Source organism: Morone saxatilis, unplaced genomic scaffold, assembly GCF_004916995.1.
Source record: "Morone saxatilis isolate NCDOM2014 unplaced genomic scaffold, NCSU_SB_2.0 Contig3, whole genome shotgun sequence".
NCBI lineage: Eukaryota > Metazoa > Chordata > Actinopteri > Moronidae > Morone > Morone saxatilis.
This window is the reverse complement of record NW_023339873.1, coordinates 6,694,229-6,716,344: the sequence shown is the minus strand read 5'-3', so window position 1 is coordinate 6,716,344 and position 22,116 is coordinate 6,694,229. Positions and strand designations below refer to the sequence as shown.

The window sequence follows — 22,116 nt, the reverse complement described above, 5'->3', positions numbered from 1 at the left end:
ATTAATAGGGTCCAGGAGTTAGGGGTAAATTCAGATTTCAGGTGCTACAAGCGTCGGGCGATATGGGTAGGGTCGTGTGCCTGGGCGCAGTTGCTAGGCAACGTAATTGATGCTGAGGTGAGGGACCAGCCTCTGCGTGCTTAGGGAGACGTGCTGTGGAGAGTGCGAGGAAGCTGTGCTGGGTAAGGTATGTGGTTCACGGTGATCTAGGTGGTGAGGGGGGCGTGGGCTAGCGACACGACGGGTGGCTGCGTCCGATAAACGTCTGGTGTTAGGAATGAGCGCGTTAAGAATACACGAGCTCTCTTACAATGCATCGTAGTTCAAAGTGCACACGCGGAGAGTGGGGTCAGTGCCCAGTGTCTATCGGGGCGCGTCGGCTGTGGTTGCCCGCTCCTTAACGAATACACGATCAGAAATGAAGTCGCAGGCGTCGATATAGTCGATAGCGTCTGCGGTGGTAACACGGTATATGCGAATCATGGACCATAGACGCAGTTTGAGTCAATTCGCATATGTTAAGCCGCGAGGGCTGGGGGACACATGCGTGCCGACATGCCAGGCGCGCAACCATGTACAGCCTAGTCTTGTCGGTTAATAGTGGAATAGGACTGGTGGTTATTAGGTCTCCACTGGTGCTAGAAGAGCCGCGTCTATCTCACTGCGTCTATCACAGAAGAGGGTGAAATCCACATACTCGCCTACTACTGGTCCTTCATCCACGGGCCACCTGGTCTTCGAATTTCGCTGCAGGTGGGTTCACTGGTTAAAGTTGGCAGTTGATGCAACGGACAAAGAGTGTGTAATACGAGCCCGAAACAAGGGCAGAGCAGAGTAACGGTGGCTGCGAGTAGCAGCTGATGCTCAGTTGCGATAGGGGAGATGATTATATTCGTTGAGACTGCTGCGTAAGAATGTTAGCGTGGGGCGTTCTCGATCGTTGAAAGGGACGCGCAGTGATCGAGCAGGCATCCTGGCGGAGCCCGGAGCATGGAGCATAGGTGCAGTGCCATATTCTCCGGTCCGCCAACTCTAACAAAGGTGAGGTAGCTGGTCGCATCCTGGTGCGAACAAGCAGTGGAGCGGAGGAAAGGAAGCGTTTTTTGTCTTAAGTGTTCTAAGGAAGGGTGTTGTTATTCGATATAGGGAACTTGACGGAGAAGATGTGTATGCACAGCATGCGGTAGGGCATAGTAATAAACTTCAAGTATTCGACTAAGGAGTTATCAGACTTAATCGTGTGCAGCTACCGCTAGCTGCTGCTAAGTCAATCCTAGACTGCCCCAGACTACAGGATAGGCCTGAGCAGAGGAGGACGGGGGTCCGCAGCGTGCGCGCCGTGTCGTTACTTCTGGCTCTCGAATATGGCTGGCTAGCCACGACGCAGGGGAGCTGGTGCGAGAGTCGAACGCGGGGGGAGTGTGAAGGCGAAGCCTCAGGGGGGGCTTATGACGCTGTGCCTGCAGAATTACGATGCTAAGTCTCACATATAACTTACTCTCACTTACAGCACACGGAGATGCTACCAATTATCTAGGTGTACCCGTAATGTTTTTCCCATGTGCGAAACGATATCAGCTAAGCTTCCTCACGTGGAATGGTGCAACTCGTCGGAGCTCGGTCGCCCACGTTATGATTGTCGTGGAGACTGTCCTCGGTGTAATTCGGCTACTGCTGTCGATGTGAGGAAACAAATTTTTAAGAGCACCGTGGGTGTGGTTGGGGGATCGACAGGTGGGTTTAGCTTGTTTCTATGTCGGGTTGTAAGCTTCTGTGGCTCCATAAAGGGTGCATCACGTGTGCAGAACTTTTTCGAGTGGTATGACGCTGGCAGAAAGGTCGAGAAACGTTTAGCATTGCGCACATCTACTTGGTGGGGTGTGTCGCAGTGAGATCCACGCACGAGAGAAGGCTGGGGTTGGTATAGGGGGTTGTGGCTGTAACGAGAAGGTTAGAACAAGGGGTCTGGAGGGGCGGCAGTTGGTCAAGCGCCAAGGAGACCTGACTTTGGCGGGTGGTAGAATCAAGCTAGTGGAGCACCGCGCTGGAGTGCGAGAACTGACGCTGCTCACGATTCAGCCAGGAGGGCAGAGGAGAGAGACCCGGGCCCGCGAGGGGCTCGGGCGCGTGGGGCGTTGTATGGCGTTCCGCTTGGAACTCCCGCGTACACGGGGTTGGCGATAGAGAGGAAACTTTCTTCTTTTCACCTCTTTTGTTAGATTCTTACACAAGAGCGGGCTGAAAGTGCACTTCTATGTTTGTGACATGCCACAGGGAAACGATGGTGGATTGATGGCCTTGCCACGGTTAACTAAGCGCTCTGAGCCATTATTCTTGGTTAGTTTGCTTGCTCAATCAGCAGTGCACAGGGGGTGAAACTGGCACCTCTCCAGCTACCAGTCCACACTCCATATTGTGGTCTGTGGGATTTGAACCGGTGACCCTCCGTTTCCCATGCAAAGTGCCTACACACTGAGCTACTGCCACCCATCACTTTTGAGAAATAAAGTTGCTAAAACTAGCGAGAAAGTTGGAATCACTGTCTCTCTCTATGATTGATTTAGTGACGTTTAAGTTGTAATTTTACAAAATAAAGCGTCTGTCAAGTGTTGGGAATCATCAACACTGCACGGCTCAACAGAGTTTCTACACTCCTGTGGAAGAACATCTGGAAATCTAACTGAATATCTGCAGTCGAGGCCTTAAAAGTTTGTCTTAGTGGATACTGACATCCTTCAAAACAAACAAAAAGTGTTTAGAATAGAATTAGAATATAAAATGGAGAAAGGCGTCTCTTACAGTGCAAGAACGAGTTAAAAGGAAGGCATTACGTTAGTTTTGAGCCAAAGTACGCCAAGTTCCTCCAATAACTGATGGCAAGTCCTTACAAGCACTGGTTTACATTACAGCAGCCACTGCATGTGACTAAACCACCTGACCTTCTTTGAGACTGACGTCATTCACGTTTCTGACACTGACGGCGATATTCGGGGCTTCAGGCTGCTGCACACCTAACAAACTCCACTCACGGCTCTTTATTTAACACGAACATGTAAAGGGAAAGAGACTATTATTATTGGTGCAGGCGTCACCTCTTCTTGTGTCACTGGATATGTGTGAGGGTTCACACTTCTTCAGACTCCTAAAATATTCATCCCCCACTGGAAGCCCAGTGGCAATAAACAAGATTACTACAAAGGTATCACAAGTGTGAGAAAACAACATGAAACATTCACAAAAAAGTGTTTGAACAGGAATAAATAAGGGTGTTTTCTGATAATTATAAAAATATATAAAATATATTTTAGTTAGAAATTCAAGTTAGTTTCAGAGCCCATTAAGCTTTTTATAGACACCATATTAAGATTTGGTTAATAGTTCATAAGATACTTTCCTACAAAGGCAGACAGTAAAGCTTATGTCGAGGAAAATAAGGGTTTAAAGGTTAACTTAGGTTAACAGGGAATACGAGAGGAAAACACAGATTCAGCAAACAAAATGTGTTCTTTCAGCAACCATTTGTTAATAATTACCATTAAAGCAATATATTAAACTATTTTACAGTTTGACTAATTTAAATATAACATAAACTAGCTAGTCTGCCTGTTAGTATGACAAGTTTGGCTGTTTTTACTACTTATCTACTTCCTTTATTTAGTGGGATAGAGGGAAAGCAAGGCACATATACGGTCCCTAAAACCAACAAATTCTCAATTTTTTCAATTTTGGTTATTGTATGTTAGACAGAAAAGATATTTGTTAAGGTGTTTATTAGAAAGCTTTAAAGGTGCTTGTAGGTGGATTTTGTTATTTTGGAACAGAGGCTAGCTGTTTCCCTGTTTCCAGTCTTTATGCTAAGCTAAACTAGCTACCTGCTTGGTGGTTGTATGTAATGTATCTTATAAATATCCTTATATTAAAGCTTATAGGACTACATAATGGGGTTAAAGTAAAGCGTATGTGTTTAATTTAAACCTGGATCCACACTGTCGGACCAAGAAGGCTTTCAATTGGCTTAAAAGTTAAAGCTGCAGCAGGTAAGTTTTATAAAACATATTTTTAATCATATTGCTGAAACATTCACTACATCCTGACAGTAGAACATGAGACAGATAATCTGGCAAAAATCAGGTTCCCCCAACTCCTCCGAGTGCTGTTAACGGCATCTGCAAGCGTCCACCGGGACCCGAACAACCAATCAGAGCCAAGAAAGATTAAGTTTATTGTGAGTCTTATTTCCCGGGAAGACAAATAATACATACTCAACAATCAACTATCTTCAAGCCTCCAACCTGAATCCTCTTTATATCTCTTTCAGCTCTGATTGGTTGATTTTATTCGGGCGGTGGATTCTTTTAACTACCATAAGGAACATTAAAAGGAGCCAGAGCAACCTCATTTTTTCACAGATTATCTATCTCATGTTCTTTTATCAGGATATAGTGAACAATTCTGCAAATATGACAAAAAAATGATAGCCACCTACTGCAGCTTTAAGTTGACGCTGAGCTCTGGTGAACAAATGGTTAACCAGAGAGATGCAAGAGGTGCGTGAGTCTGTCTGAGCATGTGCTGCTGCTGCTGCTGCTGCAGTAAAGTCAAATGTGTCAATTTCCAGTCGGAGAGCAGAGGCAAGGTGGAGGAAGAAGCCGCAGGACGGGGCCACCGCGACATCCTGGACAACCTATCCGGGTGATGTGTCTGATCCGCCGGCCTGTGTGCTGAGGGAGACACCGCAGAGCTCAATCTGAAGGTACAAAAAAAAACCTGCACTGAGGATGATTCATATCCGACTGCTCGGCGACATGTAGCCAAACATGTTAGGATTTAGGAAGCATGGCTGATCATGATAATAACATACGTGTTTGTGGCGCTTTTGACCGATGAAATATGTTTATTTTATATATGTTTTACCTAAACACAGATCGCTATAAAAAACAAAAAAAACACGTCCGGATATCCTACATGAGTGTTTGCATGCAAGTTGGCAAACAACTAGATCACAAATGTAATTCATGCACATAAAATAGCTGCAGATTTTGGTTAAAAACAGCATGCATTCCTCTTAATTCTGCTTTTTTAAAATGATTATTTAAAAGCAAGAGTTGTGCTGTCAATACACCTGTTCAAATATGGATAAGACTGGCGATGTAAGCTCAGAAAGGAGACTCCAGCGGTAGCCTGTGTGTCTATTTTGGATGTCAGTGATGCTTTTCTAAGGGTAAAAGTGGGTTCTTTTTAAATTATATTATTAGTATTATGTGTGTGGATACTCGTACCGCACTGCACAGTGGGAAGGACGCGTGATGCTGCAGCGGAGTCCCAGCAGCCGGGCCTGCGCACTGGCTCCACAGTCACAGAATAAGATGACTTTGGTCCATCTAGCGTAATTACAACCCTTGTGAGTTTATCTACAGAGCCGATTCATGCCTGTAGTGATTACACGTCTTCAGCAAGCATTGGTCACATTCACATTATATGGATGCAGAAAATAAATCAAATAAATGGTGCTTTATGTGGCTATAGGTCCTAAAATCCCTCATCGATTTATCCCATATAAGGGCCTGCAGTTCAGTTTAGGGGGTGAGATAATCCCTGCTGCTGCCTCCGTTGCCTATATATCCCCCCTCAGCCTTACACTGCCTGTATTGACCATCTTATTTATACCCACCATGCCTTCAAATTAAGGAATCCTAAAATGACCCCAATGACAGAAGAAGCACTGGTTTTAATACAGCCCAGCTCAGCTGTGTGGTGTAAATTATTCAAGTGTTTAGTTCAAGCCTACTGCCTGTCAGTATGCAGGCTTGTCAGTCACAGCTTCTTATTTTAACAGACCATTTAAGGTATGCTGGGAATTCCCACTTGGAGGTTAAAGGCACATAAATGGTCATTGCTGAGGAGACGAAATGTTGCTGTGTGAGAGTGAGAATAAGAGGCAGAGATCACAAATCTCTCACAATTTGAATGATTTTGTTCACTTTCTTTTCTCCTAGGCTAAGTAGTTGCATGATATTATTGTCTGAATGCTCTTAAATCAGTAAGTTAACGCAACACCTGCAACTTTTAGCTCTGTTTAAAGGATTTATTGTTGTTCAAACAGTGGTTCCCAACACCCTTTTCCTTAAGGGACTTCTTTTCTATCATTTATTAAACTTACATATCCTGATAAGGTGACATATTTTATGGATATTTCATGTTATATTCTAAAAACTGTACAATTAACCCACTCAGTAACTGCAAGAAGTTTGTGTTAAAACGAGTGATTTGGTATTCTGTATTTTTAAAATATTTTTTAATCATACAGACTTAATATGCTTCTTTTTTCCACAAATTATAGTGTTTTCTTGTCCTTGGCCATTGTTCTATTAGACAATTTATTTTACTTCACAGAAGTCAACCTCAATGCTGAGATATGAACCTACTCTGTATTTATTTTTAAATTTCCTAACACCCCTTAAAATCAAGAAGTCCTCGTGACCCCCCCATGAAGCTTTGGCGACCCCCAGGTTGGGAACCACTGTTGTTAAAAGACTTGTTTGTACATGAACTGAAGACATATAGCAGGATAGTCATTGTTGAAGGGGAGAAAGTTACATTCCCAAACCTATATGAGCTTATTACAGATATATATCGATATTGACATGCACAGCCAATGCAAGCATATATATATAGTATATATATATATAGATAGATAATATACTATATATAATAGAGTATAGTAGCTAATAATTGCCAGGAAAATGCTGTATGGAAATGCCATGTTTGAGGTCATTTGGAGAAAGTGGAGATCTCTGCATCATCTTCCCTCTAATGGGCCCATTTGACTTTTGGTTAAATACTAAATAGCATCCTAAATATATCCCTTTGTTCAAAGCAGGTGACAGTTTGGCTCAAAACCTCTTTTGTTTTTCAAAGATCTTTGTCCCTTAAACCTTCGCAGAGCACCCAGCATCAATTATCCACTGTCAGTGATTGATTATAAAGCTTCTTTGTCTGATAACAGATTAACATGCGCATGCATCCCTCCATTAGAGGCATTACTTTCCACAGCACCATGATGACCATGTCAGTAAATCTCCTGCTTTCTCTGTAGCTGCTCCAAGATTTCTAATCTATGGGGCATGACCCACATGCTATTCAGGACAGAGGGCTTAGCTACGATGTCTTAGGGTCTTTCATTAAACTGCAGAGCTGTAATGACTGTGTGATGGAGTAAAAGGGGGATGAGAGAGGAGGTTTGAACTGTAAAGGTCAGTTTGTTTAAAGGTAATTTTGTGGGTATTTATTGGGTGATTAAGAGACATATGAGAAAGAGAGAGAGAGAGAGTATGTTACAGAGAAGAAGAAGTGCAAGTCAGACTAGGTTGTAACACAGTGTGCTCCTGATCCCAAAAACAAGGACCCATATTGAAGAGAGAACAGACTCCACGCTGTACCATCCATCTGTGTAATGTGACAATCAAGAGGTTTCATTTCCCAAACTTGATACCCAACATCTGCAGAATGTGACACCTTAAGCTGCCAGTATAGGCTTCATCAGGACGACTGCAAGTCAGCAGGACGAGTAGTTTCCGAAACCCCCCTCCCTCAACATGTTGTCCGAACCACTTCTTTTCCAGCTTATCCAGGCCTGTATGCTTGCACAAGAAACTGGAGTTGTACTTTTTTCCCTCTCCATCTCGATACCTGTAGTCAGGATATTGGCTGGTACTGAGTTCCCATGTGATACCAAACTCTCACCTCACTGCAGTGATGTAGTCAAGACCACCTTGACACACCGAGTGTAGAATGATTCACTGCTCATTTTATGAAGCTAAAACACTGCGATACATTCAGAAAACTATATAATTTAAATGAAACTCAGCCTTGAATACAAATTTTAACACATATTTCAACCTTACGATAACCAAATCCCGGGAGATTTTAAATCTTTGATCACATTATTGATATTATATTGATTTCTTTCCCACCTCTGTTACATTTAGTCAATTTCCTAACGACAGTGACTGAGTACAGAGTCCGACTGATACCTGATTGGTTTAATATATTCAGTATCTGAAAGCACCATTAACCAGGAGTAGTAATAGGATCTTTTTAAAGGTTATAATGTAATATAAAAATGTTAACATCTCCTATACAGCGTTAGGGATAAAGAGTTACGAACCTCAGGTGACCTTGGATTTTATTTCTTCCAAATCAATATAGGCTTTTTGGATATGAACCTTTCAGAGTGCAGCTCCTACCACTTTATTTACGTAGAGTCCTCCTCCCCCACCACTCTGCTTGTTTTGTTCGGGGCTTTCACCTTGCGGATATAGAAAGGATGCCTACTATAAAGTTATATGAGCCTCTGTTGCCTGTGCAGGCTTTTAGTCTCAGCCCTCATGGCGTCTCTCCAGCTCTATCAGAAGCCGTACTTGTTTGCAATACTCAGATTTACTTTATGTGTCTCAGGGGGAAGTTCTGGATTTTAAGTTTGAAACCCTGCGATGGCTGAGAAGGCAGGAAGTAGAATAAGTAGTTGTGTACTTATTCAGTATCAACTCCTTTGTCCAGCACACATACTTGCGTATTGCTTTGTTGAAGGTATCCGCTATCTCTGTGTATCATGTCAAGCCGATGAGGTTGTGTTGGATCTTGTCTTCCAACCACATTGCAAGAAGGGGGCCCGAACCTCCCTGCTGGGACCGATGACCTCTGTGTTGACCCCACGCACCTTTCTAACGTCAGAACTTAGGGAGGGTTGCGTCTGACAAATTTTTTTAACTTTATGAATCTCCAACTTTGTGCCTCAGTTGGCCAGTTGGGATATTTCAGTCTTATACTCAGTTTGCTCCAGATGCAGAAGGAGACATGTGATGCTGGTTATAGGGTCAGAGCCAGCTTGCTGTTTCAGGGGTAATTGACCTGTCTGTTTGATTGATCGGGATCCATTTTGTTATTTGTGCTGCCTTGCTCCCCCACCTCCCAACCCTCATCCTGTCCGTCTTTCCCCCTCAATTAACGCACACACCTTTCGTCATTCACTCGATCAGTCGCTCCTCAAAGACCCTAATTTGATCAGGATCAATTAGTGCTGACTAAGCGAGCTGTAAACCTGTCTTACTACAGTTGTACTGTGTATCTGCAGCGTCAGCTTTCTGGTTAGAAGCACACATACATTATTTCTTTAATTACTGATAACATTTGGAGATTTAATTTATTTATATTGCTTGTTTTGTCCCTCAAAACGCAAATTTAAATTGATATAAAACAGAGAAAAGATACAAATCCTCACATTTTAGAAGCAGGAGCCTGTACATATTTAGCATTTTTGATGGATAAATTACTAAAACAATGAATCATTTAGCAGAATTGTTGCTTATTAGTCAGCTATCATAAAGAATCCAATTGTTTCAGTTCTGTAGTGTCAGTAAAACAAGGTACAAAACTAGAAATATTAGCCCTAAAGCAGCGAGAAGTGCAACTACATGCACATGTCCATCACTGGTGATGAAGCGTGGTTAGGTCACCTTGGTCACTGGCACTTAACTGCATTGGATACTGCTGGTTTCTATACGCTACACGGCAGCCTCCCAAAGTGACCTTCCAAAAGTCTGCATAGGCCTGGGATGCTGGACCACAGCCAGAGCCACAGAGCGAGAGTACATGAACGGGGATTATGTCGTCATAAGAGGTCAGCAATGGGTTTGGATTCTGATGTAATCACAATGTCAGAGTTCACAGCTGTCAGCATGCTGTCGGCACATCTTTGTTTGTTTTTTTTTACATTCAACCTTGACTGACTCCTGCATTGGTGTTTTCTTTATGCTCGTCTTTGTTTACCTGCTGTCAGAGGAGTGTCAAACTGACAGACTTGCCTTGTTACAACCAGTTCAAAGCTTGTTCTTGCACATTTTATTTTCTTTTTCATTTAAAAGCACGGACTCAGTAGGCGTCTTCCCTCGGTGTCCTCAGACAAACCTCCAGTGCTCCGTGGTTAGACTTCCCTTCCTTTCGGTTCAGACAGCCCCCTGCCTGCATTGTGTCTCCCCATGGTCATTGGGAGGTTTACACCATCACCATCACACTGTGATGTCCCGTAGCGGGGTTCAATAGAGTGCAATGGCGAAGCGGGTCGCCACAGTAAGAGCTGGCAGGAACCTTGCCGATCAATACTTTGGGCTGATGGGAGAGCTGATGGGGTGGTGGGTTGGTGGGCGATATCCTACAACAGCTGCAACAACAACAACAGCAGCAGAATCAAATAAGACCCAGTGTGTGAACAGTGTCATACTGAGGCAACAAGTCAATAAATATGCCTAAATACACACACGGAAAGGGTAAGCGGGGGCGCCCTGGCGGCTTAGGGTTTTAAGACGCTGACCATGTAATCACAACAACCCCGGTTTGAGTGCAGCGAGGGACTTTTGTTTTATGTCATCCCCAATCTCTTTCCCCTGTCAGCTACCTACTGTCTATCTAGTAAAAGCATAAAGGCCCAAAAATACTTACAAAAAGAAGGGAGGTAACAATGTATCTAGAGTGTCCAATGTTAACACTCAATTTAATGACTTTTATATTCAATAAACAAGATAAAGAAAAGAGCTATAGAAGTGTCAACAAACCTGTTCCAAAATGGCTGTAAAGCCATCATCAGTTGCACTGATACAAGGGAATATAACACTAATACAGTCAATTCACTGGAATGTGGTTTTACTTGTTAATGAAACGCTATTAAAAAAAGTAGTACAATATTGACATAGACATTTATCAGGTGTGGCTCGGCTACTTAATGTTTTCTGGTTCTTCCAATTTTGCCAATGAATGCAGCGTTAGTGTCTACTTGGAAGTGACTGTCACAGTTAGTTAGCAGTTATGCTAACCGCTTAGCAGAGGTGGGACCAAGTCATTGTTTTGCACTCGAGTTCCAAGTGCTAAAATAGCAGATTTAATGGCAGCTTAACTAAAGAATGATAATTCTTGTGATGTTTTTTGGCATTTTGCATTTTGCATTAAACTCGAAAGTGAAAAATGCAAAAATTTTATTTTTATCTTGTATTACTTGTATAATTCATTAAAAAATTCAAAGCAGTTTGTTCCAGTGAGAATAAAATCAGGCTGTTTGGAGTGTTCAAAGTAACGTTACCAAGAAGGCGAGGTTAATATGAGATGTGTCTGCAGCTAGACAAAGTGAGTTTGGTGATGTATGGATCAACGTTTTGTGCAGAATTAACAAGGATTGGTTTTGAATTTGTGTTAAATTTGTTGCAATTGGAAAATCCCTGGAGGGGACTACATAGAGCACTATTCACCAGACAAGCACTACAAAATGTATGAAATCTAATCGTATCATTTCTTCCAAATGATGCTCAGTAATGCAACATTAGTTCTTCGTGGTTCTCTCCTTAAAGCTGATTGGATGCTGTTGAATCGATTCACACAAAGTGTATCTGGGGATCTGAGTATCGACTTGCTGGGAATGCATAGTGTGAACATTAGCTGATTCAGGAAATGAAGGGTTATGAATTGATTCATGGAACACTTTTAAAAATCGTCGAGTTGCAAGTCTCTTCTGACTTTGTCAAGTTGAGTTTAAAGTTTGTGACTCAAGTCTGACTCAAGTCCACACCTCTGCCACGTAGCAACCACAAACATACCTGATAAAGTCTGCTAACTGCTTGTGTTTGTTTCTGTGCTGTAAGATCACATTTCAGACCTCATTCATATCTTTATCAAAGAGGATGTTGCTCTTTAGTTTCGCCTTCCCCATGTCCCCTTTATTAAACAATAAATGTATAGAAATTGACCATTCATTCACTCTTTTCATCTGCCTCTCAGAAACCTGTTTGTTCTGTTACATGACAGTGTCTTCCTGTTCCGTGACATTAACAAATCTGCCCTTTGCTCAGTAAACAATCTCAGGGATTTCTAGTGTAATCTGTTGTGTTGACAATGTAAAACGTCAAGCTTGGAAAGGTAGCCAAATTTTATAAGCAGTCATTGTGATGATCCTTGAGTCTCTGATATAGACAGGAGCCGTTGAGGCCATGAAATACAAGATTTATGGCTACTGAACATCGGTAAAAACAGAAATCTTTACACACTAAATCTTAAAAAGGAGTTCTTGCTACATAAAGCTACTGAAATCTCAAGTTGACCTAACTTTACCTCTCCTGAAATACCCGTTCATCCTGCATCTAAAGAAAAGACCAAAAAAAAACCGTACATCCAGACTTTAAATATACAATTAACACATACCGATTCTTCTTAAATCTCTTCTTCTACCTTTGTGTGTATCTTTAGGGCGTTTTTGGCAGGAGGTCGAGTCTTACATGCCTGAATATTGCATTCCAAATTTTTCATCATAAGCAGCTTAGTGGGCATGTGAGTGCTGAACAAATGGTGTCTGTGCGGGCGAAGGGAAAAAAGAACAGGGGGGGGGGGAGTTGTGAAAAAAGGGAGAGGAGAGTAAAGTGGATGAGGAGAATGAAGGCATGTGATTCTTGGGTGAGAGATGGGGTTGGGAAATATGTTAATTTGCTTGTTTTCTGTGAGTTAGATGGGGAGATTCATTTGATTATTAAAGGACCAGTGTGTAGGATTTAGTGGCATCTAGCGGTGTAGTTGCAGATCGCATGCTTCACCCTACTCTTCCAAGCACAAGGGAGAAACGCTCGAACAAACAGCCCTCATGTAGAGCCAGTGTTTGGTTTGTACCTTCTGGACTACTATAGAAACATGGCGGTTCAACATGGCGGACCCCATAGAAGGCCCTCTGCGTCTATAAAGACTCATTCTGAGGTAACATAAGGAGTCTTATATTCAGATGATTCAGATTATACATTAATGTAAACCTACCTATGTTATATTCCATTCCTTTCAGTAGATCCTCCTAAATGTTACACACTGGACCTTTAGATTTAATTAATTTCTTTAGATTAAACACTTCATATCTGTTAAATATAAGGCTACAGGCAACAGCTAGTTAGCTTCACTTAGCACAAAGGGCGAGCCTGGATTTAACAAATTTAAAATTAACACATTAGAGTGAAAATGACAAGTTGCACTTTTACAGGCGGTTATGTGACTTCCCGAAGCCTCGTTGTCATCGTTTTTGTACAGATTAAACAAATGTAACATGTTAATTAATGAACTTTAGAGGTGCTGCGAGGTGGATTTTGTTAAATTTCTAAAGTATTCCTTTAAACGATCTTGTATTGATGATTATGTGATTGAGGTTTTTTTAACACAAAAGTGAAAGAAAAGTCAATTCAGCTTTATTATTACAACAAGTAAATAATCTTATCTGTAATGTTCTGATGCCGTAAACATTATACTATCCATTTTACTGCATCTACCTCTCTTAGCAGGTTAAAGCATTATACTCAAAATCTTTTGCAAAATACCGTTTGATGGTGGCCCGTTTTGAATAGATGAGTGGAGAAGGAGCGTTTCCCAGGCAGGCAGTGAAAAGATGGTATAAAGGGTTTAGGGAGGTCAGTTGGTCCATCGCTCTGGCCCAGTTCCTCGCATGAAACCCTTGTTTCTTGTTTGGGAGAAATGTGCTAATCCCCATGGGCCCACTCTGGGTCCCAGCCAGCCTTTGAAGACAAAAAGAGCCAAAAAAAAATAAAAAATCGGCTTTTGTTCTTCAAACAGGCTTTTGTACTCCTAACCTCTCTGTGAGCTTGTATTTTATAGAGCGGTTATGATCCATTGTATAATGGTTGCTGTTATGACACGGTTTCCTCTGGAGGCATTGTATAGTAGAAGATATATACTCTGTGGCCTTCTCAACTATGTGGTCTTTGAACTCCTCGGTATGAGGCTGTTTGCCTTCAGTGTTTTTTATTAGACATGCGGTGTGATAAATAGAGTAGAGGAAGCATCCAACCCTGCGTGGGCCTCCTGACACCTGATACCAAAGCCTATGTGCGTCAAGCCGCGGGATTTGGAAAAAGAGCACATGATGTAAGCAGTCAGATGATAAAGCTATACCTTACATAAGAAACCCCCTCAGTCTGTCAGTAAATAGTATCAACTGATGGAAGGCCATAGAGTATAAGTGCTCTGCAGTCCTGCCGTCTCTAATTTCATCTTTTCCGATGTCAACCAAGTGTTTCATTGCCTTGTCCTTAATTGAACTTGTCCTTAATGCTTGTGGTTACTGGTGATAACACCAAACCTACAGCAAGCACTCACAGAGGAGCTGCTTAGTCAGCAACCTGTGTATCTTGTGGTGTAAAACGTGTGTGCAACCCGAAGGGCTCACTGAGACCTCTATACCCTATCTGACGTGTGAGGACTGTTTAGTTGTCTTAATGTCTTGCTGAATAGTACTTCGTTTCGGAGACTGTTGGATGTAGTGTTCAGGACAGAAGAAGCTAGCTAAGAAGGAACCATACACGTCGCTCTGTCTCTTAACCTTGCTTTGTGTTCTTGAAGATATCTGCCCATGGAACAGTGTGTTTGTCAAGGCAAAGCCTTTTGCAGTCACGTCTTCCTGGCACCAGTACTAATTAAATACATTCATTAAGACTGAATACTGACTGACCTGAAAGTACCATTTTATCTGTCATTTCTGACAGTGCATCCAAACAAACTCATGCTGTTTTAATAAATAAGTCGGTCAATAATCCGCTTCTTTCCATTTTGTCAAAAACAAGCCTGATGATTTCATGCTGTGCACAGTTTTCCACACAACAGCAGGATGCAGTAAAAGGAGTTGGTTACTTGCTGAGGAGTTGGAGTTGTGCAGAGTGTCGCCTGCAGCTTTTCACCTAATAGCTCTCTGTGGCTTTTTTTCTAGTAGCAGTATTTAAAACTTATCCGCTTTCAAAAATATTTAGATGAATGATCACGGTTACACTGCCTTTCCTGGGGCTTCTTCACAATAAAAGTCACCCTATGTTTTGCCATATGAACACTTTAAATGTGAAGCAGCAGGATGTATGATATCAATGAGATGCTAATGCTGATTAAATGCTGCATTGTTTCCTGTGAATCCCTTGTATGGAAATGGCGGACTCAGCCACTAAAAATAAAAACTACTGTATAGAGAGGTGATCGCTGAATGTAAACACATTAAATGGCTATTGCAGGAAGAATGCATCAAAAACGAGGTTTGATTTGAGTTGATTGTACCATATTGTCTCTTACACCTTTTCTTTTTCTCCTTTCCCCTCAGACCTGAGATCTCATCAGCACAGATAAAAGATTTACGTGAAAAGCAAGAGGAAGGATGGTGACTTTGGAAACCCCAGAAGCTCCTGTACCTCTGACCGCGCTGTCACGCTGGTACCTCTACGCCATCCATGGCTACTTCTGCGAGGTCATGTTCACAGCCGCCTGGGAGTTTGTGGTCAACTGCAACTGGAAATTCCCCGGTGTGACCAGCGTGTGGGCGCTCTTCATCTACGGCACCTGCATCCTCATCGTGGAACAGATGTACCTGAAGCTGCGCGGCCGCTGCCCGGTGTTGTTGCGCTGCATCATCTACACTTTATGGACGTACCTGTGGGAGTTTGGCACGGGGCTGCTGCTGAGCCAGTTCAACGCCTGCCCCTGGGACTACTCCGAGTTCCGCTACAACTTCAAGGGACTGATCACGGCCGAGTACGCCGTGCCGTGGTTCTGCGCATCCTTCATTGTGGAGCGCTTGGTCATCCGCAACACTCTGCGGCTGCGCTTCCACGAGGGGCCCGAGGACGGTTGGTCAAACCATTGGTCGGATGCCGGCGGCGGAGTAGGGGCTGGTGTGAGGGGGAGAGAGAGGAGCAGAGGGATGGGAAATGATGCTAACGGCTACCTAAAGGGAGAATGAATAAAAAGGAAGGACACAATCTGAAACCAGCCCAATCGCCCTGCTACACCTCTTCTACCCTCCTCAGCCACTTTTCATAAGCAGTCCTCCCCCTTTAACTCTATGGGGGAAGAAAACAGACAGCTCTGTAGACTGGGCTGGTGTGCAGAGGTGTACAGAGTATCAGAACAGCCAGAAAAACAAAAACCTAACTGGGACTTCAAATGCCCAGAATCACTCACTGTGCTCTCTACTGTCAACAGAGGCACAATAACTCCATGCTGCTGTGTTTGCTGCATCTCATAACGTACCCACCCATTTCCATGTGGGATTGACCTTAAGGAGATCAGGATATCTCCTCTCCCAGAGACTGCAAAGAACTCGGGATTAAAAAAAAATAATAATAAAAAATACTGTTGCGAAAATTAGTGTTATCATCTTGCGAAGGAACAAATTCAAGAACAATATTTCTGTTCTTCAGGGTAACATCAGTCTATCTGAGAGCAGAATGCTTGCTGCATAGAAGTCATAATAAAAAGTAGCTACAGCTGTAACATGTTCTTTTTAAAATGTACATATTGTCCTTTAGTATTACTCAAAGTACTGTAGTAATGTAGCCACAAAAAGCTCTTTAAGAACATACCGACCACCCTGAGGCAATGCTCCGTGTGTCAGCCTACATCATAACGAATGTTTTACTGCAGTTAGTGAATACCCACAATGCCTGGAAAAAAATGCATGAAAAAAGTTGTCTTCCAATATAATATACATTTTTACAGAGCTCACTCAGCAGTCATACTGTACGTCTGTTGAGTCAGTCTGCTGCTCGTGTGTGTGTGAAGGGGACAGTAGCTCAGGCAGCAGAGCCGGTCGACTTGTTATCACGGTTGATTCCCCCGGTTTTCTCCTCCTGACGGCATGCGGAAGTGTCCTTGAGCAAGACACCGAACCCCCCTAAAACTGCTCCTGGTGAGCAGGTCATGGCCTTGCATGGCTGCTTTCCCCCGCCATCGCTGTATGAATGAGTGTGCGTGTGCGTAGGCTAATGTGAGACGCTAAATAAATGAAGTCTATTTACAATAATAGCAGGGGTGCTTTTCTGTTGGAAATGATTATGAGTCATGAGCAGGAGCATAAAGCACCAAACCTCTTGAAAAATTTCCTTTTTACCGTTTTTCAGAAAACCTTCTCATGACTCACTGTGTGCATGTCCATTTTTTTGTGTTTAATGTCGTCTCAGATCTGCCAGGGTCGCATGAGCCTCATTTCTTGATTCTCATTCAGTGGAAATCAGTAGCAACTCCTGTCAAGTCATACAGTTTACCTGGGAGACCATGGCTGCTGCTGCACGATCAAAAGCGTGTAGGGATGTAACGATACACTCAACTCACGATTCGATGCGATTCACGATATGATTTTGACTGAAAAAGATTCCTTTATTTCTCAGATAAAATCTACAAAATGTATTTTCTACTATATTTTCTTTATCAAATGATAGAATCCTTTATTTCTGAGGTATAAACTGTGCAAAACAATGCATATTTCATTTCATTTTTCAACCTTTTTGAATCTTCACATATTCGTATTGTGGTTTAACTGTCTTGCAGTGTATCTTTACATCCCTCAAAAAAAAAGTGTCTGTTGAATACTGCTGAATATCCTGTTAGTTTTTGAGTGACACAGAACAAGAAGCAACTGCAAAAGTGTCAAATTCACTAGTTTTGTCACTTCAGAGCGCGTCACCAGGTTTTCGCACCATCTTTCTTATTTACACTACGGTTCATTTGACGAGTGTGTGCAGTGAAGAGCAGGAAATATGCAGCAGATTATGGTGATTAATTTATTAATCAGCATCAGAATTTGCTGCTCATTTCTTTTCAACATTAATGATCTGTGGTGTTGCACCGGACTGCAGAAGTAGGATGATTTATAGTACACATAATCCACATTTACCTATAATATAAACAGGTCTAAAATGCTCAAAAACTAACAAATTATAACAGTTCAGGTAGTATTAGATTAACTGTAACTAGATTTTTTAATGGTCTTAATGTCACAGCACTCGTGTCTTACATGAGGAAGCAGGTGGAAACACAAAATAATGCTCTGTTCCTCCGGTGTTGTTACTCTCCACGTGGATCATCTGCTCTGGAAGTAGAAAGATCAAGGACTGCACTCTCACCTTCACGCATACAGGAGCTGACAGTAATGTTTTCAGCCTGAGTCGGTGGAACTGGTGCTACTGCGTTAAGCATAAAACAGGTCGGACACTTTCCCTGTTTACAGTGATTCCAAGATACCAGGGGATTGATGTGAAATGGAAACCTGAGCGCTGGAAAAGTATTCCTCAGGAGGACCATTTATGTTGTAGACTCAGTCACAATGCTTGTGCTGACAGTGGTTGGACTCAGCTTTTCCCCATTTTAACTGAAAAAAAAAATAGAAGCAAAAAACAGATTCAAATCCATGTTTTCACGACACTACTGGACTACGTAGGAGGTGTGACCTTCATCAGTGTGGCTGCAGTGGCATGCAGTGTTTTCCCCCCTTACTGACTGTCTCCCTGGAGTCCGCAGGGTGAATGGCAGGAGGCTGTTCCACATGACGCATAACTTGCTGCCACCTAGTGGATAAATTGGAAAACTGCAGAACTGGAACACAAACGTTTTACTAAGCTCGGACAAGAAATAAAAACACATCAAGAATTCCTTTATTGGGATAAAAAAAGGAAAAAACAGAAGGATATATCTGGGGTTTTTTTTATTTGAATTTCATTTTTGGTATGTTTTAATTTAATAACATGAATCAACAGGCTTAAAAAGCAATACAGGCTTCTGACCCAGCAATGATTATCTAGCTCAAGGCCGTCACCTTTTTCTCTTAAAAAATCTACTAAACTACATTTTGAGAACTGGTATGCAGCTAATAGTTTTACCCAATTCTACTGCTTTTGATGAGACAAATCACAAGAACATGCAAAATTAATGTGTGTGTGTGTGTGTGTATTTGTTTCTCTGCAATATGTGAGAGAAGGAGTATTGGGTGAGTGTGTATAGTGTGTTTTACAGAGACCCCTTCTCTGTATGTGTATGTGCATGTAAAGTATGTTCAAACAGAACTGATTCTCTGGTATTTTTACCTTGAGGCTGCATGTCCAAACTTTTCAATTTCTCCTCCAAACCGATTTTATCCAAGTGATTATTAGCCCCATGTACTGTAATCGTTGCTTATTTTTTCATTCAAATGTACAAGTTTTTAGTGAAAATGGCTGTACTGTATATCACTGATTATGTTCCATGTATGATTTATCAAACTTTACACTTTAAATTAAATGTATTTATTTGATCATACAATCTTCTGGTGGTCTTCTGTGGTCTGGAAACTATTTTCATTTCTGCCTGCATATATATATTTCTGCCTATATATTATTCTTACATTATTCAACATTGATCCAGCTGAGAAATACATTCCATATTATAAATATTCCCCCTAAAACTCTAGTTAAAATCCACTCATGCAATAGCAGCATGGCTCTAGGGATGCAAATCTCAGTTGGTTTGATCCAGACTGAAATAACTCAACAACTACTTGAGAGATGCTATTAAATTTTGCACAATCACGGCCCCTACAGGAGCTAATGATCCCCTAAATGTTCCTCTAATGCCATGCTGGATACTTGGGCCTCTAAGTGGATTGCCATGACATTTTGCACACACATCCCATCAACCCCCACCGCCTCTGGATGAACGGTAAAATTGTAATAAAAATGTTTTTTAAGATAAATTTTAATGTATTTTTTATAAATACAACTTTATTGATTATAAAATTTAAACAAAAAACATAAACAAATTTAAAGAACAAAAAGAGGAAACAAAGTGTCATTATGACATAAAAAACATTTTACATTTAATACATTAAGTATTTCTAAATTCTGATAAAATAAAATATATAGGAGGAAGATAAATAAAGAAAAGGATTAATAAATTATTCACATCACCTTTAACCTTCTTCACTACTTTGGGTTATGACCAAATACCTGCAGATGAAGCCTCAGCTGATGACCTTTCACCTGTTTAGCATCAACATGTTAGAACTGAAGGTATGGTTAGCATGCTAAAAGTAAAGCTAAAGTGCTGCTAGCAGGGATGTAAACTGTTGTTTATTTATTTATTTACCTTAATGTTATAAGTTGCTCCTCTGTTACTGAATCAAAACAAAGGTGACAGCCCGGCTAACTGGATACAAACAGGTGCAGCTTTGGGGTTAAAGATCTTTGTTGTCTTTCAGTGGATGGAGTATTTCTCACACAGATGGTTGGAAGAGGAAGGTAAGTGTTTTTAAATAATCTTCAAACATTGCTGGCTAGGTATAGATCTTGATTGATACATATTATAAGCTTTAAATATTCTGGTGTGCGATTCAAATGATTATTTTGAGCAAAATTATGAAGATAACATTTTAATTGAACAAGTTGTGGATGCTAATAAAACTAATGGCTAAGTGAAAGTCATGGCTAACATCCCTGCTAGCAGTTTGTTGATGTGCTGTCACACAGTGGTGCTTTGAGCTAAATGCTAATATGCTCACAGTGACATGCTGATGTTAACCTGGTTTGGTTTACCATCTTAGTTTAAGACTCAAGACTCACTGCTGACATGTGCTAATGCTGAGGCTGATGGGATTGCCATTGGTTGAGCAGGTTTTTGGTCATAAAAGTATTGGACACAGGGTGGGGAGTAGCACCAGCTGGAAGATTTCAGACATAAAATAATGATTTAATATTGAGTGGTGGCTGAATTTGAACATTTATCTGTCTGGGGCTGGTAGATGTTCACATTTTAAAAGTAAGAAATGTCCCACCCTGGTTGGATATAAGATGAAAATCAGTGGATCACCAAAGTAGAGTATGTACAGGCTACAGTATGAATGTCTGGACACAATTGCACTCCCTCCAATGGTTATAGTTTGATATTTAAAGGATATAAATATAGGATATAAATTAACTTGCCACTAGATGTCATTAAAGCACCACCATCGCAAACCAAAACAATGTGTCCGACCAGACTCCATTGACAATACCAGTAATTTTGCCGAGCAGATAATCATAAAAAACACTCTTCAAACTGGACAGAAACAAAATAAAACTCTTACTCACTGTCTTTGTTTGTCTTTGCAGAGTCTGTCCAACAATCACAAACTCCTTAACCTTAACTACAAATCTTAATTCACAGAGTTAGATAAGAAAATAGCTGTGAAACAGGGGCTACAATGGCTGCTGTGTAACATCCACTAACTGCTTGTTCTTGGCACTTACAGGCTCAGATTGTTATTCGAATGTCTGAACATATTATGGAAAAGATCCCTACGGAGATAGAGGTTTTAATCAGAAACAGCTGTAATACCGCTATCGCTCTGTACCAGACTCCATAGACAAAAAATTGCATATCATCAAAACATTGTAACTTAATTTAAAATGGAAAGAAACTAAATAAAACTAAACAAAAGAGGCTTTTGTTAGTCTTGCCACCATTCCAACAATCACCAACTCTCTTAATTCACAGACGTAGATTTGTAGTTTGCTCAGATTCACTAACATGCAAGTGTGGCCCGACAGGTTGGGATAGCAACACAGATAAAAGCAATGTGACGCCATTATCTGCTCAGGATGCCATGACTCCACTATATCTTTTACATAGCGAATAGGTTGTTTGCTGCTATATTAATGTTTTAACCTCAAGTCTGAGCCATGTTGGTAGCATTACTGTAACATAGATTCTAACACAGGTAATTTTGAACCCATTTATGGAAGAGTGCAGGTTTCAGTGATCTATGCATCCAAGGGTCAAACATTATATAACATTAAAAGTCAGCCTTCAGTTTAGAAGGCTGGTCAAATGTTTCTGGGAAAGAAGATCGGATTAGATTTGTATCATAGACACATTTTTGCTTCTACTTCTCAGAAATCAGATAAGAGCATCAGTACTGCACCTACAAGATGCCTCTTCTTTCTCTGCTATATTAAGTTATATTAACACATACAAGTATGAACCCCTTATTATTAACATACATATTAAATATAAACACCTTGTGCATTTGATATCTGCATGAAACTTTCTTCATGTCCACTAATTAGCTGTTAAAGGGTCATAATTAAACTCACCTCCTATAGAGAAAGAAATATTCAGTGATATCTAAAGGTGCAGTACCTTCATGTGGCCACTTGATGGCTCTTTTTCACCAAAAACATAACAAAGCAGCCGTGTTCATACAGCTTGAAGGACACAGGTTGCTCCTGAGTCATCAGTCTGGGTTTTATGATTACTTTGTCA

At 41.4% G+C, this 22,116-nt stretch overlaps 1 protein-coding gene across 1 annotated transcript; it reads left to right on the top strand.

Annotated features, from left to right (window-relative positions):
- The first annotated feature begins 4,612 nt into the window (after positions 1 to 4,612).
- On the top strand, positions 4,613 to 19,098 carry tmem229b (transmembrane protein 229B). Its single transcript, XM_035673444.1, has 2 exons — positions 4,613 to 4,753; positions 15,173 to 19,098. The coding sequence occupies exon 2, from the start codon at positions 15,227 to 15,229 to the stop codon at positions 15,806 to 15,808; it is 582 nt and encodes a 193-aa protein (XP_035529337.1). The 5' UTR covers positions 4,613 to 4,753; positions 15,173 to 15,226; the 3' UTR covers positions 15,809 to 19,098.
- Positions 19,099 to 22,116: the final 3,018 nt, after the last annotated feature.